At 36.2% G+C, this 26,614-nt stretch overlaps 1 protein-coding gene across 2 annotated transcripts in view; it reads left to right on the top strand.

Moving 5' to 3' along the window:
- camk1b (calcium/calmodulin-dependent protein kinase Ib) overlaps positions 1 to 24,937 on the top strand; it is a 56,692-nt gene extending 31,755 nt beyond the window's left edge. For both annotated transcript variants that reach the window (XM_051122495.1, XM_051122494.1), the window contains exons 3-12: positions 503 to 634; positions 8,592 to 8,666; positions 14,144 to 14,282; positions 14,862 to 14,988; positions 17,069 to 17,144; positions 17,272 to 17,384; positions 17,693 to 17,771; positions 19,274 to 19,361; positions 19,460 to 19,601; positions 21,248 to 24,937. In XM_051122495.1, the coding sequence (XP_050978452.1) occupies positions 503 to 634; positions 8,592 to 8,666; positions 14,144 to 14,282; positions 14,862 to 14,988; positions 17,069 to 17,144; positions 17,272 to 17,384; positions 17,693 to 17,771; positions 19,274 to 19,361; positions 19,460 to 19,601; positions 21,248 to 21,345 (1,069 nt within the window). In that variant the 3' untranslated portion in view covers positions 21,346 to 24,937. The remainder of the gene's footprint in view (positions 1 to 502; positions 635 to 8,591; positions 8,667 to 14,143; positions 14,283 to 14,861; positions 14,989 to 17,068; positions 17,145 to 17,271; positions 17,385 to 17,692; positions 17,772 to 19,273; positions 19,362 to 19,459; positions 19,602 to 21,247) is intronic.
- The last annotated feature ends 1,677 nt before the right edge of the window (positions 24,938 to 26,614 follow it).

Genomic DNA, 26,614 nt, shown 5'->3' with positions numbered 1-26,614 from the left:
ATGTTCGGTTACGTGGAATGAACTAAGAGCGAATGGGATTTCTTTGTGGACGGTGCCACAGAAACAGAAGCTAAATATTCTTGTCTCATTCACAGCTGTTTCAGATAAGAAATCACATTTACATGGAAGAGCTTTTTTCGCTTCTCACTGCACCATGTTGTGTCTGGTTAGATCTTGTTAAGACGAGTCTGTGTCAACATTCAACCCATCTGGGACTTTCACTGGAATGATTTGGCAATAATGTTAAAAGTAAGATAACAAGAGAGTTTTCCCAGCAGGATGTTACTTATGTCAACAATTTTTGAAATTTTGCTTAAAGGCATTTCCCTTTAATGATTTAGGGTTGCCACATTTTACTGACTCAGGAACCAGTGTTATTTTAGCACTAGTTTTATTTTTAGTTGTATTTAGCTTTTTTGTTTCAGTTTATAAATGTCATATAAATGTAGTCTGTGGACCCCTTGTTTTACTGAATTTTGATTATATGGCTCTTGTCTTACAGAGGGGCTTTTTCTGAGGTGATGCTCGCAGAGGAGAAGAGGACGAGAAAACTAGTGGCGATAAAATGCATCCCGAAAAAAGCATTGGAGGGGAAGGAGAACAGCATTGAAAACGAGATCGCCGTGCTCCACAAGTGAGTCACTGAAACAGCTGTGTCAGTTCACTTACGGATGCGTACGAGACACACACACACGCACATTTAATATCACCGTCTACTAGCTGTATGAACAGTGAGGCCCATAGTTGTAAAGTCCATAAAGTTGTTCATCTGTGTGTAACAGGCGTGTTATCTCAGGGTGAGAGGACAGTAAGTGAATTGTGCGTGTTAAGAATCTCATGTTTGAACCTCTGGAATCATAAAGCTCTGTGGGAATGACTGAAGCCGGAGCAGCCGACGCTATTTTTAGTGTCTGGGTTGCCCGGGTTACCACAGGCAAAGAGGCACAGCGTTCGCAGAGAGATTTGAGGCGACGTGTGAATGAGGAAGCACTCGCGGTCTGCTGCAAAGTCACATTTCTCAACAATGCTGCTGGCATCAGTGAGAGGGCCTTAAACCAGGGTATTAAAAATTCAGCTGCATCCTCATTTATTAATTCAACTCCGTTGCAAAACCTAATAAGCTGTGCTACTTAGACAGCAAATTTAAGGCATCATTGGTTTCAATGTGAAGACTGTGACAAAAGATAAGCTGCAACATTATGTTGCTTGTAAGGTACCTGTAAAGAAAAAAATCATTGACAGAATGCATTGCTACAACATAAATGAAAAATAAGCTATTCAATATGGCGAATAAAATTGTACTTTTCACTCAAGTTCAGTCTAATTTTCAAAACGACATTATTACGACATTATCAGGTGCTTTTAACCCTTAAAGACCTAGGACATTTTCGGGGCACCTGACACGCCTGCAATTGTCTTTGTTTTTTCAGACCTATTCTAGCAGTCAGCATCTGCTATATATCATTGTAAACAGGAGAACTTGAAGTTTCAGTCTAGCTAATTTAAAGGCACAATTTTCCTTTTGTCTTCTCTAAGAATGAATGAATTTCCAAAATGTTAAGAAAATCGCAAGCAACAGTTGGAGGTTTCTTACTGTGCACTCAAACAGAAACTCATGAAAAGTTGTATTTGGGTGTTTTACAGTTCAAAATAAAATTTCATCTACATATAACATTCTCCAAGCAAGTTATAGCCATTTATTACAATACTGGTATAGGACGAGCGGTTCAAAAGTTATTAGATATTTAATAACAATAGTTATTTTTAGCCGCAGGCGGACGTGTTTCGGTCTTTGAGGTTTAAAGGGGTCATCGGATGCTATGTTCACTTTTTCATGCTGTTTGAACATTAATGTGTGTTGTCAGTGTATGTACAAATCTGCCCTATAATGATAAAAATCCATGCAGTGGTTATTAATTAATTTGTAAAAATAATATTCCCTTTTTCAAATCGAGCCGTTCTCAGATGTCTGTCGTTGTGGCGTCACATGACAGAGGACACTCCCACAATAGTTGATTGACATGAGCATCTTACCTCAGATCAGCTGTAACAGTCCAGAAACTTTCTTTGTTTTGATGCCGGAGCAGGGATGTAAGTTAGACAAGAATATCTCTGATTGAGCGATTGAGGTGTTGTGTTGCTGGATGTAATAATGAACATAGTGGTCGTCATTTACTCCCGACATCTGAGCCGCTGAAGATGCAGCAGATTACGTTTGTTTGTGAAGGGAATGCGCCTCCCGATCTACATATATCCGTCTATGTTCGTGCGAATCATTCGTGATCCAGCTTCACTTACAGCAGACGTGAGTATAAGGGTTTTTTTATGAGTCTTTGCGATCGCCTTTCCTTATAACATGCTAGTTAGCAAGTTTAACGGCTAAACGCAGCTAAAGTAAACAGGCTTGTCACTCCACAGAGAGAAAAGAGGGGCGGGGCAAGCAGAGCTCATTAACATTTAAAGCAACAGAGACCTGGATGATTTTTGCAGAGCTGATTTTGGTGTTATTTAAACTACCATTGAGAATTTTTAACCAAAGTATATTATAGACTTTTCATTAAGACCCTAAAGAATCATATCAGCTTGTGGAAAATGGGCATCTGATGACCCCTTTAAGTCATTTTGGGTGGAGCAAGATGGAGATGCACCTTTTCTACAAAAAATTGTGTTTAAACTGTTATTCTAATAAATGATGAATAAAGAATGTACATCCATGTGTTTTTGCTTTTTTGTTTTATTCTGTTTATGAAGGTGCTGTGAATTAAATTATGTCTTCATTAGGGCTGTCAGTCAATTAAAATTGGATTGTGATGTTTTTTAGAAATTACATCAAAAAATAAAATAAATAAATGAATAAAACGTTCACAATAAGGTCAATAAATGAAAAGAGATAGGGTGAGTTTTGGAACAAAGCTACAGTCTGTACTCTCTCTCAAATGCCCTTGTGGTACAACCCTGTAACTTAGTTGAACAGATTAGCTTTCATATTTTTAACAAATGTTTTTTTTGGTTTAAAACAAATTACAGTAACCTACCGCAGGGACATTCTCCCTGTCTTTGTCTCCCGCAGAGATGATACAGTGAGATTGTGATGTCAGCATTGTGTAAGACATCCAGATTATGTCACAGAATCCGACAGGGCATCCTCAAGGATAGACATGTTCACTGACCTTACTGTGCACCGGCGCAGGGCATTCTGGGACAGCTTGAGGGCCGTGCTTGTATCTGCTGTCAGCAAGTGCAAACTCTGTCTGTGTACTTTGTAACAGGGTTATTATAGTTTGGAGCAGTTTTTAAATATATATATATATATATATTTTTTTTTTTAATTTGTATTTTGGTTGTCTATGTCATTTGCTTTTAAAGATTCATTCATAGTTTTTATTTATTTATTTTGTATTGCACTGTCACATTATAAAAGTTGCACCTTAAAAGTTGCACATTAATACTGGTTGCGCTGGTGTCTCAAGCCTGAAAAATGACAGAAACAAAATCAACAGTTATAGTTTACCTTGATAGCTCTATTTATTTATTTAATTGAAATTTCTAGAGCTATTGTGATAATTGTGATCATTACAAATTCTTTTGGCCACTATTCATTCGTCTATGATCACATGTACTGAACTGAGAGAGAACCATATCAAAAATATTACCATTAATAATTAAGTGTTCTACAGTACTGTACTCGTGAGTGATGTAATCAGTTAAAAATATTCAGTGGCTTCTACACCGATGAGTATATTTTGATACCATCATTCTGGCATCTCTGGGGTGTTTATGATTCAGCACAGACGTGATCTGTTTAAATCTGGTGTCAGATGGCAGCACCACAGACAAACTAGTCTGGATTTGCCAAAGTTCACAAAGTTCATGGCAGTGAATCTTTGAAATTTATTTTGATTAGTTTGAAGCTGTTTAACTTTTACAGTGCCCTTGTTACACATATTACTTGTACTTACTAATAGTAAATTATACATAATTACAAGCAACTAATCCTAAATCAAGCTTTAACTCGAACCTTAAACCTACAGAAAGTATTTAACCCTTGTGCAACCTTATGGACATTTTTGTCTTTTTTTATTGATTTATTTTTTTTTTATCATTTTGCCTTTTTTTTTTTTTTTTTTTTATACTGAACTGCAAATCACAAATCCCACCACTGTGTATGGCAGCGGAGCTTTGCTGAAAACTATTGGGAAAAGTTTGGTACTGCACCAAAACAAAATGTTACTAAAAGCTCATTTTTTGAGATATCAACCTCAGATTTGGATCACAACCTGTTTAGATTCATGTCTTTGATTTTCTATCACATTTTAAGTTCAGAATGTTTTAAAAATTATAAATCATTTTGATAAACCTAAATTTCTATAACTTTTTTGGTTTGAATTTTTTACAACTTTTTGACATGGACATTTTTGTCCTCTGTGAATCTGTCTAATTTTTTTAAACTGATAGCTGACCAAAAAATGAAAATTTGCGCCCTCAGGCCATCAAAGATGTAGATGAGTTTGTTTCTTCATCGGAACAGATTTGGAGAAATGTAGCATATATCATTTGCTCACCGATGAATCCTCTGAAGTGAATGGGTGCCGTCAGAATGAGACTCCAAAGAACTGCTAAAAACATTACAGTAATCAGCATGACTCCTATCCATCAATTAATGTCTTGTCATGTGAAAAGCTGTGTGTTTGGAAGAAACATATCCACACATCCATCAAGTAATCCATCATTTGAAATTCAAGTTTAAGTTCCCTAAATCTTTTAAAATTAAAAACATGTGGATTATTGTGCACTTTGTTTAATCGGCTCTCATTCTGATTGCACGTATTCACTGCAGAGGATTGGTGAGCAAGTGATGGAATGGTAAATTTGGGTTAAATGTCTCAAATCTTTTCAGATGAATGAACAGACTCAACGCCTCGGACAGACTGAAGGTGAGTTCCTTTTTGTTTTAAACAAATTTTAGGTTTTGGATGAACTATTTTGTTGATAGTACTGGGTGAACTATTCCTTTGATATAACTGAAGTACTTTGATTGGTTGTACTTTTATGTGTAATTACAGTGTAACACAGACCCCTGAAAAGCAAGTGTAACCCAATACTCAAATTCATTAACAATAATAACCTTGCTTTGGAATCGTGCCATCTCTGACTGCCCACGGTTGTGTGGGTCTGAGTGCTGTGTAGTTGAGAAGAAGGTAAAGACAAGGCCACCACTATGCCTGAAAGGGGAGGAGGTGAGAAGGGGAGTGGGTGAGTGTACGTGTTGCTGACAGGAGAGAAAGAAACAGAACGAGTGGAAGAGAGACTCTGTGACTCATTCAGGTGCTTCTGTCGTGTCGTATTGCCAATGGGGAGGTGTGTGGGATTCCACCGCTCGGCTCAATTAGAGCCCACACATGTCACACACACACAGACTCATCCAGCCCTTCAGTGAAAATCAGCTGGGCTGATGACTGTTGTGGGGGCAGTGAAGAACGAGACTCTGGGGTCACGGAGGAACATGTGTGACATTAGTTTACACGTTCTTCTTTAACTCTTCTTTATTATGCGTTTGATTAATACAAAATCCACCCCCTCATAAACTTTAGTCAGAATAGACGGCATATTTAATTTGAATGAACACAAGGCTGTGTGGGAGGGAAGTACAGTCTGTTCAATATGTCACAAGCTGCGTTCTGGTTCTCAGGGTTCCTACGCAGCGTTCGCTGCTTCCTGCACTGATCAGGCCATTTCTGAAAGAGTTTACGTCACGTGACGTGATTCGCTCATTTGGAGTTCCCTGAAAGTCATCAAAGATGCATCAGACAGCTTTTTAAGTACATTTAAAACATTTCAAAATAAAAATATATATATTTTTTTTCATAGTTAAATGTGTATTATACACGTCTTTATTTGTAATGAAATGCACTACCATTCAAATGTTTGGGGTCTGTAAGATTAAGTACAGCATGACCACCAAGACTGGCATTTGAACAAAAATACAGTAAAAACAATAATATTGTGAAATATCATTTCAATTTTAAATAGCTGCTTTATATTTGAATATATATTTTAAACTACTTTTTTTTTTTTTTTTTTGTATTTTGTAATGTCACAATGTTTCGTGACATTCAGTGTCAACATTCTGATATGCTGATTTGCTGCTAAAGAAACATGTCTGATTATGATCAGTGTTAAAAAAGTCCAATATTTTTGTGAAAATGCTTATTTAAAACAGAAATCTTTTGTAACATTATAAATGTCTTTATTATAAAGTTGGTGTAGTTATGCATTTAAATTAATGAAATCATAAAAATCAGACTGCATTCCCTGTATTTAGCGACTGTTTATTTTACTGTTGTGTAATGTTTAACAATATGGAAATGAATTTGTTTTGGTTAACGTGAAATATGTAGGCCATAGAAGGTGTAATTGACCTTGGACTGTTGAATTATTGTTGAATTTATTGGAGTTTCTTGTGTGTATAACAAAATGTTCAACAATGAAACATGCAGCTATATAATTGAGTTAAATGATGCATCTCTTGCAGTCTCGACAAAATATTGGCCTATATATTTGAGCACTCCGGGCTACATTTTTAAAAAATCCTTAAAATCAATGGGTCTCATTCATGAAACTCATGTAAATATATGAGTAAATTCTGAGTAATTTGCGCATGAAACAAACCTTCCCAAAAACGGTCCTCTGGAACACTTCTTAAAAGTCAGATTTGATAGTTAAACATGTATGTTAATGAATTCCAATCATTGGTAAATAGGGTGCTTATGCGTGCTCATTCACAAATAACATAATCCCTGCCAATGAATTAAAGCTACGCAAATTGCGTGTCGAGGAACGCAGTGGAATATTCTGGTCTACTTTCTCGGGTTTGGCTTTAGTATATCGCATAAATGAAAAAAAGACTAATAAGACATATGCCTAATAATAAATATTCAATAACGTGTGTCCACCAAAGAGTTTTTAGCCAGCTGAAAAAATGTCAGGTGCTCTTCTTAAAATGACCAGCTGGTGGCGCTTGAAAACGCTTTGGTGGCACAGGGTTTTTCCAGCTGCTATGATTTGGAATATATCCACCAGTATCTCGTTTTTTTTAAAGATTTATTTTTTGGCATGGCATTTTTTTTATTAAGACAGGACAGATCAGAAGTGACAGGAAGCAAAGTGGGAGAGAGAGATGGGGGCAGGATCGAGTAAGGTCCTCGAGTCGGGATTCGAACACGGGACACTAAATATAAAAAAAGCATTAACCAGTAATGTTGACTTCTCCATGGCAGTGCATCAAAATTCTGTCATCATTTTGGTAAAAAGAACACAGAATGTTTTATGACCATTTACACGTAGGGAGCAGGTGTACATTTCTTTCGTACCAACTAACATTTTAAAAATATAAACATTTTCATGAATTCAAAAGTTTACGTCAGAGCGGCTTTATGAATGATTTACACAAAACTTTGTTCTGCTCATGTCTCATGAATGAGGCCCAATAAGTCTTGAGTTGTATATTTTATGGTCATTCTGAAATTACATCATTCGCAATGAGCAGTTGAGTTATTCCCTAATAAAAGAAACGTTTTGTCTAATCTAATTTTCAAATACTGTTTTGCTTAAAATAAGTTGTAATATTGTGATTCATCTTAGAGTTGGAAGTTTTGGTCGATGGCTTTGAACTTTTTATTTAAAGAGTGTTTTGAAGTCCCCATGGAAAAGAAAATGGATAGGGAAAAACCTTACGGGACCATTGAAAGCCGCTGATTAAATTAAAGATGGAACACTTTCTGAGATGTTTTGCCCGTTGCCTTCTTGCTACGAGTGCCTCGCTGTGCCAGCTGCTCTGGAAATGTCACATTATGTTGTTGTTAGTAACATGTCTTACAGTATGGTTGTAATAGGCATGAGACATTTGATGGAACCAAATGAAAGCTGTCTCCCTCCTCCTCTGTCTGGTTTTCCTCTCGTTCTCTTCCTCAGCAGTCAATGCGCTCAGCCCTGGTTTCGTATTTACGTTGCCTCTCTGGCTATAGGCAACGTGAAATCTGATTCCAGATCCTCTTGGTAAATATTTATGAAGCATCTCTGGGTCAGTTTAACGGTCTAGAACGCTGTGGCAGAGATTCGTCTGGACGAGTGGAGATCTGGTATCAGATCAGATCTCTGATTAAAGCTGTTAGTATGAGCTGTGAAGCTGCAGTAACACAAACACTAATTATAACTCTCTGTGACACTTTTGGTTCCACCCAAATAATTTTGCCTGCGGCGTCCGTTCCGTGCCTTCGAGGAATATTTCAGGTTCAATGCAATTTTTTTTCTCGGTTGGCAGCGTTTGTGACAATGTTGTTTTACCCCAAACACTACTTTTGGGAACAATTGGGAAACCGTATGCAGTTCAACATGATTTTAGTGCTATGAATTCAGTTAATTAACATTTTTCAGGTGAATTTTACAAAAATATTTGCCTTGACTACATAACTCATGTCTCTTTCAATGCACATTGAATTCTGGAAATATTTCTCTCTTTCATATTGGTCATTTCTAAAGCACCAGCAAAGCTGGGTTTAGGTTAACATGTGCTTTCTCCCTCTCTTTTTTAGGATCAAACATGCCAACATAGTTTCCTTGGAGGACATCTTTGAGAGTAAATCACACCTCTACCTTGTCATGCAACTGTGAGTAAATTGATCATTCATTTGAACTTTACTATCGTCCCATATTTTCTTGCTTTCCATGCGGAGCATGTGAGCCGACCTCCAAACAATTCGGCTATTATCTAGTGCAGCTGCCATGCGCCGGTTGCCGTTTTTAGCTCCTTATCTGAAACTCATTCGTTTCCGTGACTTAAAGGCTCTCCAAGTTTAGATATGGTGCAGTTTTTATGGAGAATGAATCTCTAAAGATCTCATTTGCAAGCCAAAGGCTAAATTTTAGAGCATTTGTATACAACTTCTCAAATAAAAATGCAAAGGCATTATTGCAGTTATTATTATTGCTACCATGCTTAAATGCGGTCATTTAGATCCAGAACATTCTCTAAGTACATGAATGCAAGCACTTTCATTGTGTTCTAAAATATGTCAAAATTCATCCATAACACAATGTAAGAATGCGTTGCGTTCTCAGCCAGAGGAAGCGCTATAATAGCATTTGTCATGTTTTAACACCGTGCACTTATATTACACTAACATACAAAACACATGTAATGTAAATTCTATTTTTATTGTAAAGTTTATATTTTAACTGTAGTACGTGCTATTTGATATTGCTTTTAAAGTTAATGTATTTTAAATGTAGTAGGTTGCGACGTCATCTTTACAAATGTGTTTACAAATAACATTAAACTAAAATATAGTTTCCATAAATGCTTGTCAGTACATTCAACAGTGCACTTTAACCATATTCCAAAGACAACAGAAGTAAATATGAAATTCTGCTACTTAATACCTACTTAAATGGGTCAAAAACTTTTAAGCTCTACTCTTAAGCACTTTTAAGCGTCATTCTATAATTTGGGGTACATTTAGAATTTGACAATGTGAAGAAAACACATGACCTTACATAGCTTCTTTGAATCATTCTATATTGTATAAGGTGCTGTATTAATAAAGATGTGGACGTTTGCTACTGTCCGCCATGTTATCTTTACTAGGTAACACAGTTGACATTTTTTAGTGTTTTGGGCCTGTACTCAACATGACAGCCTAGATCTACTGAGCATAGGGTATGTTTAGAAATATATTTTCATAAACAAAACAAAAATTTGCAGCAATAATATTTGTGTAACACTGTTGACAGTCAGTTAATCCACTCTTGACACAGGTTTGCTAGTTTAACCAATATTAGGGGAAAGAGAGAGAACAGAACTTCTAGTGTTTCATCCATGTACTTCTAAACAAAATATCATCATACTGTGCAAATTATGCGAGAATGGGACAAACCATTCCTTTTTGAGGGAAGTTTTCTAGTGGGTAACTTAGTTGACAATGGTTTTTCTGACACAAATAAAACAAGTTGTATCTTGATAAACACTTACACACCCAAATTTCTTCATAACCTAATCTAACCGAAGGCAAAACTATGAAATTTATATTTGAGGTCATTTTCATGCTTAAATGCAGAGTAAAATTTTAAAACTTTACCAAATCGGACAGCTAAATACCTAGGTTGTATGTGATATGAACATCATTTTTGAACAAAATATATGACTTTTTTTAACATATAGTAGTGTGATTAGGAAAAATATAATTGTGTACTAGAGAATTAAGCATCGGAGCTTTATATTGATGACAATGTATTAAAAATATACTTCACCAACATGAGATGTACCCACAATTATAGAATGACCCTTAAGTTAAACTTTTTGCAGTTAATATTAAAGTATAATAAGGGTTAATTTAATCATTAATAATTTGCAATTAAGTGTCTGACATTAATGTGAACATTAATGTCAGTTCACACTTAATTATAGTATTTTAAAGTATATAATTTCTGTAATAAGTACTTTTTTTTAACAGTATTCTAAAGTGCACATCTTCTTCACAAGGGGTTCAGTAGGTTTTTGGAAATTACCGTCATCTCCAAAGCAGCATGCCAAGAGCGAGTTAAAGTAACAGAGCAGAAAAGTGTCTGGACTCAAGATCTACTGATAGACCACACAGAGAAAAAGCAAAATGACCATATATGGGTAAATACTAGCAGAGGGGTGATCAGTTTAAAGAATGACAGAGTGTTTAAGGGTGACACGTGAAATTTCAACGCCAGTGGCCGTCACTAAAAAGAACTGTGAAAACAGTGATTTTCAAACCGTTTTTATTGAACTCTCCGCCCAATCTGCCATTGGTTGAATAAACAAATAATTCCTGTCCCAAACGCACTGTGTGAGTTGCTGTGTCTGGTTGTGGTGTGTTTTCCGTACAACAACACAGCTTGACTAAGCTAACAATAATGCTTTGTTGGCGAAGTTAACAAGTTAAGTAAGTCATTACTGTTTCCTGAAACTGTAGAAACTTCTGTCAAACTTTGAACCACATTGGCTCAACAGATGGTAAAGTAATAACTTCTGTTTCTTGATTGCTTCAAGATCGAAAATGTCAGAGTATTGCTGCAGATAATGTTGAAAGCCTTTAAAGATGACTTTACTAATTTGGTCTCCATTGTTTTGCATTAGTTTCAGATGTTTGATTGACATCATACAGTTCTAGAGCACTTAGAATCATATGTGCATTCTTCAAAAACCAGGGTTTCATTCAATAAAAGACAAAATGAAACTTGTATGATATATGGAGCTGAATGATATATGTATATGTGTAAAGCTGTAGTCCTATCAACACAAATAAGCGAATATTCGTGAGAAGTATGGTTTCAGGAAACACTAAACAATTAAACTATGTTGGCAGTGAGACAACTTGAGATCGTAGTTTGCCAACTATGCTTTTGGGAAACGCACCCCTGGTCTGGATGCTCAAACAAAGGCATTGTTTTGAAAATGTCTCAGAGGCTATTGGTCTCTTACAGTTGATTTACTTATAGTTGCTTCTCCATGTTAAGCTGTAAATTGGAGAAAAATGACACCGTTTCATCTTCAGCCCAGACGATCCCCACAGGAGACACACATGACAATACTAGAAGCTATCATGTGTCTTTCTAACAGGCCCCACAGAGCTACAGAGGAGCAGGTAATGCATGACCGTGTGTGTCACCCCCCTCGGCTCTGCCTCGCCCCCTCATAGTGTCAACCTCTTTTAATTACTTATGTGCCGGAGAGCCTCGCTATTGTCTTTTCCGCTGAGAAATCAAGGAAAAGGCTAAACAACCACACACACAGGCGCATAAGCCCACTGAGCAGAGCTGGGAAAATATGCTCACACCTGCGTCTTCACACCTACCATCTGAAATGTCAGTAGAGAGAGAGTTAGTCGCGTATATGTACAGAAGAGAGACGGATTATATCACGGGTGACAAACGATGGAGAGAGAAACACAGCAAAGGGTCGCTTTCCACAACAGCTGTGTTAACAGAGAGATCAAGAGCGACAGAATGACAGAAAGGGAAGCGAGAGAGATGTTCATTGTCGTATTTTCCGGGTGATGGCAGCTCTGCATGCAGACAGCAGGACTCCAAGCTTGCCGGGGCTTTCAACTCAGCGAGAGATTAACTTTGCATGCATGCATGTGTGTGTGTGTGTGTGTGTGTGTGTGTGTGTGTGAGTGTGAGTTAGCACCCACAGTCTTGATGCTTCAAATACCACAGACTATGAAATCCCACCCTCAGCGTTCCCTTCATCCTACACATGCGAACAGACAAAACACAGTCACTGCTAAATGAAGTTTCACTGTAACCACACTGTTTGTGTTGAGAAGTTAAGGGGAAATACACATAAACAGCTTGTCTTGTCCACCAACTAATATAGGTAATAAAGGTATAATAAAGGTAAATGTCACAGGAATGGCCAGATGATATTTTACCCCAAATATGTGACCCTGGACCAAAAAAATAGTTTTAAGTGTCAATTTCTCGAAATTGAGATTTATGCATCATCTGAAAGCTGAATAAATAAACCAAATTGTTAGGATAGGACAATATTTGGCCAAGATACAACAAAAAATCTAAATATTGAGAAAATCACCTTTAAAGTTGTCCAAATGAAGTTCTTAGCAATGCATGTTACTAATCAAAAATTAAGTTCTGATATATTTACATTGGGAAGTGTACAAAATATCTTCATGGAACATGATCTTTACTTAATATCCTAATGAAAAAAAAATAAAATAAAATAAATAAATAATAATAATAATTGATCATTTTGACCCATACAATGTATTTTTGGCTATTGCTACAAATATACCCGTGATACTTCACATATATATACTCACACATATATGTCACATATATATTCTGCTTTAATAAAATAAGCTTTTTTTTAGGACTAATAATATTGATTACATTGTGGCATACATTTTCATGAGAATTAAGCACATTTCCCACAAACTCTCACCAGTTATTACTATAGTACAGCATTTTTTTCATTGGAGTAAGCATAAATTATATGCATAATAAATACAACAAATACTATCATCACGTGTAACAATTGTACTGCAAAAATGTACTTTACAATATAAAAATATATAATAATTTGCACACAGTACAATATTAAGAATTATTTCTTTTTTTTTGTTTTTTTTTTTTTTTTTTTTTTCATTACAGAAATGATCATTGGGAGAGACAATTAAATACAGTTTCTGCATGCAAAATACTTTTTTTTTTATGTGAGCTATGACTTATTTGTATGTTTTTTGACATACATAAATTTCACTCATATATGTGACCCTGGGCCACAAAACCAGTCTTAAGTAGCACGGGTGAATTTCTAGCAATAGCCAAAAATGCATTGTATGGGTCAAAATTATCGATTTTTCTTTTAATCATTAGGATATTAAGTAAAGGTCATGTTCCATGAAGACATTTTGTAAATTCCCTACTGTAAATATATCAAAAATTATTTTTTGATTAGTAATATACATTGCTAAGAACTTCATTTGGACAACTTTAAAGGTGATTTTCCCAATATTTAGATTTTTTTTTTTTTTTTTGCACCCTCAGATTCCAGATTTTTAAATAGTTGTATCTTGGCCAAATATCGTCTTATCCTAACAGATCATACATTTTGTCACATTTGTCTTTTTTTTTTTTTTTATTAGAACACCCTTAAAAAAAGTACCACTGCTATAGTGGCACCACTAGTCTTACTATGTCCAAACTCCTTGATATTACCATGACATTCAGTGCATGACAATAATTGTTCATCTGTTGATATGTATATAGCGTAGGTACTGTAACCACTTCTGAGGAATGAAATCAGATTGCTACTGCAGAATTAAAAGGAGTCATCTTTGAAGTTTACTTAACCACGACGAGACCTGTGAAAGAGTGAGCAACTACTCAGTCTTTGAAGATAAAAAGAGTAAAACAGCATCATCTGGTGGTTGTGATGCAGTACAGCGTCACCATGTGGTTCTGCTGTGATCCTGCTGTGCGCCAGTCTGTCTACAGTAAAAAAAACAAGAGGGAATGAGCGTGTGCGTCGGTGTGTGTGAAAGACACAGAAACCAAAAACAGCTTTGCAAGCATCTCTCTGTTTTTCCATTGGCAGAGTGTCTGGTGGCGAACTCTTTGACAGGATTGTGGAAAAAGGATTTTACACGGAGAAAGACGCCAGTAAGCTCATCCAGCAGATCCTGGACGCTGTGAAGTACCTGCATGACATGGGCATCGTGCACAGAGACCTGAAGGTGAGACGGCAGTCGGTCTGGAGATAAACAGGTCCGATGAAGCAGATTAAAGGAGCTGTTTTCAGCCGAAGAGTGTCAGAAATCTGTTATGAAAGTGTGAAATCTTTTCCGCCGATCCACAGAGCTTAATCATTTCATTCAGGAGTCCTTGATGGTGCTCTTGATATTAATAGTTGGGTCTTTGCCTCCAGAGACCAGGAAAGTAGTTCTAGGTAAATGGATCAATCAATGGCTCCAGTCCCATTTTAAACTTTAGAATAAAGTCAAGGTGAGGAGTTGCACTGCACTTTATGTTAAGAATCATCATTTAGGTCAGTGCCGTGACCTAGCGGCCGACTTAATCACGCTGAGCCCTGGTTCTCATATGGGAGATGTGAGTTTGAGGACCAACCCAATTTAAGCATTACAATCAATGCGAGTTTCGTCAGTCTTTATGCAGAGTTTGTTTATATGTGATTCTTGAATGCATGAGTATGTTTTGTCAACTAACCAAGTGTGACAGTAAAGTCCTTTTGTGGTTGTATATCTTCCACACACACAAGGGTTAATGACCAGTTTGTGTCTCTGTTTCTAACACAGCCAGAGAACCTGCTGTACTACAGTATGGATGAAGACTCCAAAATCATGATCAGTGATTTTGGCCTGTCAAAGATCGAGGGTTCGGGTAGTGTGATGAGCACAGCGTGTGGCACGCCTGGATATGTAGGTAAGACACACCTCCGTATGTACAATGCAAAAGTACTGTATCTGTTTGAAACCTCAGCCTCAGGATTTGAACACTGTTCAACTGAACTGAAGAGGGTAATACACGTAAACCAACTAAGAATATCATGGAAGTGCTCTGTCTGACATGTGATTCAAATCCAGGTGTAAACACGATCTAGCATCAGTCTTTTATGACTAACGTTCTTCATCTGTTTACCCTCATGTCTTGTCATTATCTCTTAGAATGTTTTCATGTGTACACTAGCTAAAGCTTTAGAAATGACTGGTTGAAATTGGTTCCTTGGGTACCCAATTCTGAAGAATATCCTGTATGTGTGTCAGAGAGATTAGATGTGAGTTATTTGTACAGAAAAAGAGAGAAAAAGTGAAGCTTGTGTGTGGGTATCTTTGCCACTTATACATGGATGGCTAAAAACAGAAGAGCAAGCAACTTATTGTATCTACAGCTAGTATTCTCATCTTAACTAGTCCCAGCTTTCTCTTCAATATTAGAATTTGCATAGTTGTAAGGACAGGGATAACCCCTGAATATTATATTATTTTTGTCACACTTTTGAGGCCTCTGGAATTTGTTACCATTAATTCTATTATTTGATGATGATCCTTTCTTGAGTTTGAGTTTACTGCCTTTGGGTTTCCAGCCCAAACCAAGGCTGTGAGTTGATAAATAACTTAGTTATTAATTAATTAATGAACAGTTTAATGTTTATTGATTTTTATCACATTAACAAACTGATATACCAATTAATTAATTGTTTTTAAGGAGGTACCTCAATTCTCCCTGCTAATTTAAAGTTGCAATCGAAATTATTCAACCCCCCAGAAACTGTTGGACTTTACATATACAAGCTGTTCTGAAGATCCAAGACTTTATAAATATTGGATCTATAACCATTTAATGGCATATTAAAGTGATTATGTCAATATATGATGTAATGTTTTTGAGTTATAGGATTTGTCATAATTATTCAACGCTGCCGTTTTAGGTCACTTATTTTTATGGTAGGAAACACAGTTGTCTTAAAACACAATTAAGCCATTAGAAACTCTTAAAAAAAAAAAAAAAAACAGAATTAGCTTGTTTTACTGTAGCAAGAAGGGGAAACCATGACCGTATCAAGGATCTCATGGATTCTTTGAAGTATTTTAGCAAGAATTTTGATGCCTTTGGTGCAAAGACTGAAGCTAATGATCAATGGACTTTCCTGTAGGACAGTCATCCCAAAGTATATATCCAAATCTACTTAAAGGAGAAGTCCACTTCCAGAAAAACAATTTACAGATAATGTACTCATGCCCTTGTCATCCAAGATGTTCATGTCTTTCTTTTTTCAGTCATAAAGAAATTATGTTTTTTGAGGAAAACATTTGAGTATTTTTCTCCATGTAATGGACTGATATGGTGCCCTGATTTTGAACTTCCAAAATGCGGTTGTAAATGATCCCAGGGATCAGTCATAGAATGTTTTGAGTGGCCTGTTCAGTCTCCAGATTTATTTCTCGTTGAAAATGTTTGGAGTTTCCAAATTTGAAGAAAGCAATGGCACAGTGAAACTAAAGCTTATCAGTGATCTGAAAGCTTTCACAGATGAGGAACGGACCAAGATTGCAGTAGAGACGTGACAGAAGCGTCTAAGCACTTCCAAGCATCATTTATTGGTGGTTTTAAAGAATAAAAGAAGAAAGCACCAAATTTTACTTTTGGGGGTTGAAGAATTTTCAACACGAACGTCAGAGCCAATTTGATTTATTGACCATTATTTATCAACTTACATTCTCAGAATTACTCAAATGTGTATTAATAAACTTTCCTTAGTGTGCTGATGCCTTTGTTGAACTGTTTTCACAAAATGTTGTTCTCTGCAGCAAAATGTCTAGCAGGTCAAGGGGGTTGAATAATTTTGATTGGGTCAAGGCATGATTAATCACACCAAATTATCAGGTTAAATTGTCAGTTGTACAGTTTTTAGTTAGGGTTGTTTAGTACACACTAGAAAGAGCTGAAATTATCAATTACATTTTTGATGAATCAAAATGATCCCGTTTACTGTGATCTTCAGCACCTGAGGTTCTGGCACAGAAGCCGTACAGTAAAGCAGTGGACTGCTGGTCAATCGGGGTCATCGCTTACATTCTGTGAGTCTTACTTGTACATGTGTACCTCTACATCTTTTGCTTTCTCTCCCTCTGCTTCATTTAAATTTCCTAATATTTTACCTAAACTGAATTCATCCCAAAAATGTATCTGTTTTTCTCTTCTCAGTTTATGTGGCTATCCACCATTTTACGATGAGAATGATGCCAAGCTCTTTGAGCAGATCCTGAAGGCAGAGTATGAGTTCGATTCGCCGTACTGGGACGATATCTCTGACTCAGGTAAGGCAGTCACTTTGTAATGTTTCTGTGAATTTTCATAAGTTCAATGAGATTTATTGCTGATAAAACTCAGGTTCCGTTCTTTCATTCACCAAAATGTTACGGTTGTCAAATGTATTTGGAGAGTCGGTGAAAATCTTACATTTATGTCTGGCAAATCTCACAGGAGAATCGCTCAGGAAACTGAGGCCAAGTTATTTTCTCTTTGTTTCTTTCTATCTTTCTCTCACAGTTCATTTGTTTTTTTAATGACATTATGGAAACAGTTATGTCATGGTTTGAACTTTCACACTGTGCTCTTTTCTCAGCCAAAGATTTTATTGTGCATTTAATGGAAAAAGATCCCAACCAGCGTTACACGTGTGAACAGGCTCTTCAGCACCCATGGTATGAGTTCAGACACTGAGACCGATCTTTCTGATCAATTACACAGTACATTTTACATATAGCACTTTTATAATTGGAGTTTTGTAGTCTGCCATACAGCAATTTAAACAATTACAGCACACATACAGATATTTATTGCCGTAATTATTACAGTTACCAAATGTTGTTGTTTGGCTGCTTGAAAAGGCAATCAGACATCGTCATGAACCATCACCTTTAACCTCTCAAACATCTGTCTACAGTTCCAAGAATACAATGACTACGTTTCCTAGCTCCAGATAATCTAGAGCTTGCTAAATTCTTTCCAGCATTTTTTTTTTTTTTTGCAATCATGTCATTTCAAACCCATTTAACTTTAAAAAAAATGACATTGCTATTTCCCATACAGTGAAAGTAAATAAAGAGATGGATGCTGCAAAACTCGGAAAATGATGAAAAGAAAGTACAACACGTATCCAAAAAGAAAAAATGTAAAATATACACTGATAAACTGCTGCAGCTCTCAGATCTCATTCACTGTCACATATTCACATACACATTAAAATATGCTAGGCTTGTCATCAGTGATGTCAAATGCCATTGGCTTTCACAAGAGTGTGCAGAAGTGACATTTGAAAGCTGTGGCTGAGGAGAAGAATTACATTTTGATCAGTTCTTGATACATAGTTAACATAAATATCCTTATGCCTTAAAGGGGTCATCGGATGCCCATTTTCCACAAGTTGATATGATTCTTTAGGGTCTTAATGAAAAGTCTATAATATACTTTGGTTAAAATTCCTCAATGGTAGTGTAAAGAATCAGCTCTGCAGAAATTTTATTGCATGTTCCTTTAAATGCAAATGAGCTCTGCTCACCCCGCCCCTCTCTCCTGTGGAGTGACGAACCGTGCTCTGTTTACTTTAGCCACGTTTACCCGCTAAACTTGCTAACTAGCATGTTGTTAGGAAAGGCGATCGCAAAGATTTATTAAAAAAAAGCGGCTCACATGTCGGGAGTAAATGACGACCACTATGTTCATTATTTCATCCAACAATACAAAACCTGAAATGCTTAGGAACCATTCTTGTCTATGTCCCTGTTCCGGCATCAAAACAATGGTGATCGGACTGTTACAGCTCATTCAGGGCGGGTCTAAGATAAGACGCCAGACAAAAAGCGGAGAATGGCTTGATTTTAAAAAAGGGAAATTATTTTTACAGATTAATTAAAAACCACTGGGTGGATTTTTATCATTATAGGGTAGATTTGTACATACACTGCCAACACACATTAATGTTCAAACAACATGTTAAAGTGAACTTTGCATCCGATGACCCCTTTAAAATGTAGGGAGAAAGTTAAATCTTACTGCAGGAAAAGATGATGACACCTTTTCGTTTTAGATGAAATGTGGCTTTAAAACAGCAGATTGGCTCCTCAAAAGGATATTTTGCTTTTGTACAAACTGTTGAGACATTGGAAACTTTTAAGAAAATGTGAATGTCTGTTTTGTACTTCAGGATCGCTGGAGACACAGCGTTGGATAAGAATATCCATGAATCTGTCAGTGCCCAAATTAAGAAGAACTTTGCCAAAAGCAAGTGGAAGGTAAATCCTTTCATATTTAAGTGTGAAAGAACCTCATGTGAGAAAATAAATGAAGTATTGCAGGTTAACCACGTGTTTGCTCTTCCCGTCATTCGCAGCAAGCATTTAATGCCACAGCAGTAGTTCGTCACATGCGCAGGCTGCAGTTGGGAACCAGTCAGGAGGGCCAAACGCAGACCACCCTGCCCAGCCCGTGCCATGGGGATATGCTGCTGCCCGAGGGGGACGAGGAAGAGAGCTGTCAGTATCTAAACATATCACATTTACATTTACCACTGTGTTTTTGCACACCCTTTCATCCAGACAGACACCACGTTAACTGACAGTCATACTGAAGCAAAACAAATATTTACACTGTCTTACAACTGTCTACACATTCGGTATATTTACAATATTAGACCAGCTTTTAGTCAAGCCAGGTCATATTTCACCTCACAATATTAAAGAAAATAGAATTTAAAGTTTCATTACTGTAATGTAAAAAAATATGTATTTAAATCACTATAATGTGGAAAGTCTTATTTACATTAGAGGAATACTAAAAATCCTTCTGTCCAGACGTTTTTTCCTCATTTAAATCAGTAAACGTTAAATACAGTAATTCAAGTTCAAGTTCACATTTATTTATAAAGCACATTTTAAAAAATGAAGCGTTGCACCAAAGTGCTGTACAAAACATAAAACAAATAACAAAATAAAAAATACCAACAAATAAATAAAAACTCAAAATAGAAATACAAGCGTGCTAGATAAAGCAGCAACAACAACATACCCCCAAATCTCAGGCCACACCATAAGCTAAAGAGAATAAATGAGTCTTCAATCTAGATTTAAAAGTATCCAATGTGGGCAACTGGAAGTGCATTAAACTGCTTAGGTGCTGCATTTGCAAAAGCTCGGTCACACTTTGTCTTCAAACGGGACCGGGGAACAGTGATGAGGATGTTTTTTTTTGTTTGTTTTTAAATGTGCTAATAAAATCTTAAAGAGTTACTCCACCCCAAAATGAAATTTTTGTCATTAATCTCTTACCCCCATGTCGTTCCAAACCCATAAAAGCTTTGTTCTTCTTAATAATTTAAGATATTTTGGATGAAAACCGGGAAGTTTGTGACTGTCCCATTGACTGCCAAGTAAAAAATCCAGAAAAGTATGAAGGACGTCATCAAAATAGTTCATCTGCCATCAGTGGTTCAGGCAAAATTTTACGAAGCTATGAGAATACTTTTTGTACGCAAAGAAAACAAAGATAACGACTTTATTTAACAATTCGTCTCCTCTGCTGGACACAAAAGCGTACACCATTATGTGTCAGCCACACCACACAGATATGTTTTCTACGTTTATTTACGCTTTGATTTGAACGAAAACACCATATCCGCGTGACGCAGCTGACACAGAACAGCATACGCTGTTTGCATCAAGTAGATATTCTCCAAAGTAGTGCTATGGAGGAGACGAATTGTTGAATAATGTCGTTATTTTTGTTTTCTTTGCATACAGAAAGTATTTACTTTTCTGGGGTTTGACAGTGGTATTTACTTGGCAGTCAGTGGGACAGTCAAACCTCCCAGTTTTCATCCAAAATATCATAAATTGTGTTCCGAAGATGAACTAAGCTTTTACAAGTTTGGAACGACATGGGGATAAGTGATTAATGACAAAATGTTTAATTTTGGGGTGGAGTAACCCTTGAATGGTTCCAAAATAGTCTTAATTTTCCAAACTGCGTATCCTCTTTAGGGTCACAGGGATGCTGGCACCTCATTTTCTTTATGCATATTATAATTTCTGATCTTTTAACAGCAGAGTGAAATATGCCATGTTCTTGACTGGTTTTGTCAGTTACTCAAGGCGGCCTAATCGCCCCTCTCTTTCTTTCTTAGCTCCGCGGAGGGAAAATAGTGGCTGTTCTGAAGGTGTGAGTGATGGGAATGACATCCAGAACTGCACCTACCACGTGCATCCTACTAGTCGGGTCTGAGTGTCAATCATCCAGCAGTAACCAATGACTGACTGTCCTGTTTTTCCACTGGAGTCCTGCCACACCCCCAGTCTGGCCAGGAATACTGAGTAGCTCCAGCATCCTGCCACTCGGAGGCGCTGCAGTGTAAAGAACCCAGGTGGGAATGGGGTCACTACTATTCCAATGGAGGGATTCTGTTTAATGAGAGCTCGAAAAGAGACAAGAAGATTGCCACAGGCGCTTCATGGGTAATATATGCTATTGTGGGAGCTGGATAGAGATTGGACAGTGTTTTAACTCATTTTTTAAAAACAACACCGTCTACTTTTATTTTTTTTGCTTTTCCTCAACTAAAAGTCCACAGGCGCATTTCTCTGAATTTAAAATGCAAGTTCTTGCCACATTGGCTGTTGGTATGCGGCCTTGTTTAATACACATAAATTTTAGATTTGATGGCATTTTATGAGATTATGAATTTTGGCATTAGCTTATGCTAAGATTGTCCATTTTAAATGTACATCTCCATCTTAAACGTTAAACATTGTTTCTTTTCAAAAGGTACGAAGAAATTTCTACATATTAGTTGTTGCCACATCTCAGTTGCTTTGTACTTTCATAAGAGGAGCTGATTAACTGTAAATCACATTTTAGTTTGTGTTTGAAATGTCTTTTTTACATTTAACATCATTTGGTACACTAAAAGTCTACTCAACAGATCATTCAGTCAGTATGTTTAAGAGCGTCTTTCTCGCTTCAAATGTTTTCTGTGGTGCCTTCATGGATTTAGTATCAATGTTTTACTTTTTTAAACATGTTTTGATCTTTTCAGTTGGGAATGTTGGAAGCTGTACGTGTTAAAACATTGCTGTTTACCGTCAAATTCACCTACATGGCATGTACAGCTATTCTAAGCTATGCACTGTCGGTGGACGCTTTGTAAATGTCTAATGTTTAATGCTGCCATCCTGTAAATATCGCAACGCTTTTGTTTTTTGTAAACCCCTTTCTATTACAACATTAAAAGTACTCAGGGGAGGAACTGAAATCAGAGAATTTTGATATATTAAATGGTCATTTTACAAGAAAAAACCTATAGGATACTGAAGACGCGTCACTACGAGGCTGTGGTCCAAATTATTTAAATATATTTGACAATTTGGATTCTTTTCAATGTTGGAACCTGTATGAAAGTAACCTCTATTAAACAACATGAATGTGTGACTTGACTCCAATTTTATTGTTTTGTTTGTTTCCATTCACTGCCATCCAGGGAAAAAAAAAAACATTAGATGGAAAAGCTGTTTTCAAAAAAAGAAGTCACATAATAGGAAACTCCAGATGTTTGTGGAGAAAGTTTTTCACAAGTTTGTGGGAAGATGCTGGTTTTCCATAATGCATTGCAAGACATCTAAGTTTTTTTGTTTTGTTTTGCTGTTAGTGAATATGAATATTCAAAAAAAAAAAATGTGTTTATGCTGTTAATATGTAGTGCTAAATTCTTAAATGATACCAAAAGCTTTGGATCAAATGGTATTGTAAAAGTACATACAGATATCATGCAAGCTTGATTTGTGACAGCAGCAGTTTCATAGTCCCGTTGTCATTTCCGGAAGGTTATCATCACAACGTATGTAGAACCATTGGTTAAACTCTTTATTCTGGTGCTGACTGGCTTTTAAAGATGTGCAAAGATCTGTTTACCAATACATAAGGAAATGTGAGTTTGGAAAAAAATATATATATATATATATATTCATTAAGTTATAACTCGCAAATAAAAAAAAAGAAACTATAACTTTTTTAATGAACAATTATTTGATTAAAACATGGTGGTTAATGTCTGGTTTTATATCTGTATCTGCTTTCTGGATTTATCTTACATGTGTGGTGAAGACGGATTAAAATTCAAGTTTCAAAAAGTATAAACCATTTATAGTAAAAGGCGATGTGTCGTGTGATTTTGCCTGCAGTGTCGCTTGCACAGATTTCCTGTATTGATTTAAGATGCCAATATGAGATGGGTCAAAGAATAAATTCAGTGGAACTGGTCAGATGTTTCTGCGGTAGCCCTTTACATGCTGTGGCATTTTCAAAAATATATGTTTGATTGCACAGGTGGCATTATGTACATTGTGTGATATTTCCTACTGATCGTAGTTGCAACAGTGAAAATGAGAATTTGCTATCCATATCGATATTAATATAGTCAGAAGCAAAGGATATACACACACTTTTTGATCACGATAATAAATTGGTCCAGTCTCTCTAAACCTCTGAAATTATTGTCCTGTTTAGCATCAAGACAGTTAGCAAGGTAAATCGTAGTACACAGTACAACACGTTCTTCATTCTCACACAAACGTGTTATGCTGTTTTAAAAGGTTGAATGTGTAAGTACAGATGCATATGTTGCTATGTGTATTTAGGCATGGTTTGGTGATTTATGTACATACATAAAAAAGATTATTGTAAATACACAGATAAATGCATTTACTCACAAATATATGCTATTGTTAAATGTAAAGTGCAAAAAAAATGTATTAGTTAAACTTAAGATCATTGTAAACCTCAAAAATTCTTAATCACAGTTATGTTGTTGTTTTTTTCTTTGCTAAATGGCAACATGGGACCAACTATACAGACAAGGACATGATTATCATAATTTTGCTTTTCTCATTACATTTTTTGTGAAAATGAGATAACTTTAGATAATCCGATTTAAAAATGTCATTCGATTTAATTTAAAGCATAAAAAAATGCAGCTGGGATACAGTGGGCAGTATTCTATATACGCATCGTTTAGTATATAAGTGCGCACTGTGCACACAGTAAGAGCAGTGTGATAGTTTGCCATTTTGCAGATTTGGATTATTCCTGCTCTTTCTGACACAGGATTAAAGAGTTGATAGCTACCTCCCTGGCTTCTGAACGCTTTCTGCAGAAGTCGTGGTTTGCATTTATTTATTTTGGACAGAGCGTCTTTTTGACAGTATCTTGAAAATGAACACAGCCTGAAAAGGTACCAACTTAAACTTAACTCAGGATAGCAACGATATCGGATTTACATTTTGTATATTAAGAAAAGCCTAATTTTCCCAACTCCTAAAATACATCTGCAAACACAAACATTGGTATCATTGGCCTTAGTAATAGTGAATATGCAAAATGGATTTCAAGGGCTCGACTCCTTAAAATGAATGTCTTGCCAATTGTAGTCTATTAGTCTTAAGACTAAAGGAAGATTTATTCATTTTTCCTTCTAAATGTTTCTAAACGCATCTAACGGACCATTTTGAAACCAAAATGAGATTTGCTTCAAATTTCCCTTTCTAATAAATGTTTACACTGTATTTCAGGGTTTTCTTTGAACTGATTTGAACAAAATATTAATGACAGTATGTTGTATAAATGTATAACCATAGGCATATACATACTGTTTAGCCTTTTTGTAAGACGTGTATACGCTGTTTTGAGCCATTTCTTGTATCGATGCAGTGCATCATAGGTATTTCCTGTATTATTCGTAATGGAGTACTGCTCGATATTGATGCCAATGATTTGTATTTTTAAAACATTTGTAACTGTAAAGTGGATTAAACTTTCAAACTTTCCTCGTCTATGCACTGTTTCTGTGTGCTGTATGGTGTGTTGAAAGAGTGAGAATGACGAAGAGAGAGTTGAGTGGAAGGATGTGGTAGAAGTGAATAATAGCAGGTTATGGTAATAGGCCTACTTAAGTGTGTGTTTTTTTTTTTTTTTGAGAGAGAGAGAGAGAGAGAGAGAGAGATTTTGGGAGGATTAGTATTTCCTGTACCACAGTGGAAATTCTTTGGAGTTCTTGGCATGTTCAGAGTGTAAGACATGTTATATAAAATCGCTTAATAAATGTAATTTACACATCATCTATATTTGGTATTTGGACACCTAAGCCACACTCAAAAATGTTTAAATAGCATTACATGCTGTTTTCAACTGTTTTCAGAGGATTCCATTACTTTACCCATGGCTAAACCTTTTTTTTTTTCTTGCTTAATCTGTTTATTAAACAGGATAGAAATGCAAGAAAATAGTGAAAAATATTATTTCCAACCCACCCCTAAACCAAAACACAAACTCCTCCCCCCCTTGTCATGCAGTAACGTTAAGCAAAAGCATTTGCAGTGTATCCAGTGACATTTGGGGAGAGTCCAAACAGTGCCTACCCATGGCTAAACTTTAAAATGATAATTCTGTAATCATTTACTCCTGGGTTAGAGAAAGATTTGGTAATGCTTTACTCAAAGCCTTTATATTACACGACAAGCAAACCATCAAATATTATTATGCATTTTATTTTTTGTTAAAATTATTTATGAAAAGATAGAATGCATTACAGCGTACATTATGAATATTTTATAATGCTTTTTTTTCTTTAATTTTGAATTTCTTTCAAAATTAAAAAGACCATAAAGGTAGTCAAATACAAGCCTAATACTTTTTCGTAGACACTGTAAATTACTCAGATTTGTGTTTAACAGTATTTAAGGAACCGTCTGTAATAAGCATTAAGCAATGAGATTTAAGGAAAAATGTAACCTGTTCATAACTTTTAAATGAAATCCACTATTGTGAAATTCAAGTTCGTACACACTGCGGTCTGAGTGCAGTACACAGTGAGCTCAGGGCCGAACACCAGCGATGCCGTTCCATTCCTTGTCAGTCAACACCTCCTGCTGGAGGGTGATGAAAACTTTTCTGCCTCATTTCTTCCAGTCTAGCCATTCCCTCTTTCCCTGCTTGGTGTCGACCCCAAAAGAGTGCAACCAGTGTTTTTTGACTGGCTATCAGTCATCCGCAATGCTTATCTTCAATTTTACAAAGGCAACTGGGGCCCACATTGTCTAAATGGAGACCACCCTGTAATGGTCATATTATATTACAAGTATTTTCAAGAGCCCTGGAACAGATTGTAATAAGTTTTATCTTTGTCAAATGCTCCTTGATGTCATTCCTTTAGTTCTGTCAGATTTTGAGATCTTCCCCTCATTGCTTGCCTAATTCCCAGGGCTTTCTCCTAAAGCAATGATCTCAGTTTCCTGTTAGTCCTGACTACTAATTTGTTGTGTGATACAAGCTGGCCAAACCAAGAGTATTGGAAACACTTCTTCTTCCACCAATCTGACTCTGCACTGACAGTGCTGAGAGAATCTGTAACCTCTTTGAAAAGTCTCCTCAACCTCCCTTTGTCTCCTGTTGATTTTTGTTAATGTTTCATTTTCCTCAGTAAGAACTACTGTTACTAATGAAT

The sequence above is a fragment of the Labeo rohita genome, chromosome 11, assembly GCF_022985175.1.
Source record: "Labeo rohita strain BAU-BD-2019 chromosome 11, IGBB_LRoh.1.0, whole genome shotgun sequence".
Classification (NCBI taxonomy): Eukaryota; Metazoa; Chordata; class Actinopteri; order Cypriniformes; family Cyprinidae; genus Labeo; species Labeo rohita.
Note: the sequence above shows the minus strand (reverse complement) of the source record. Positions and strands in the feature narration are given on the sequence as shown.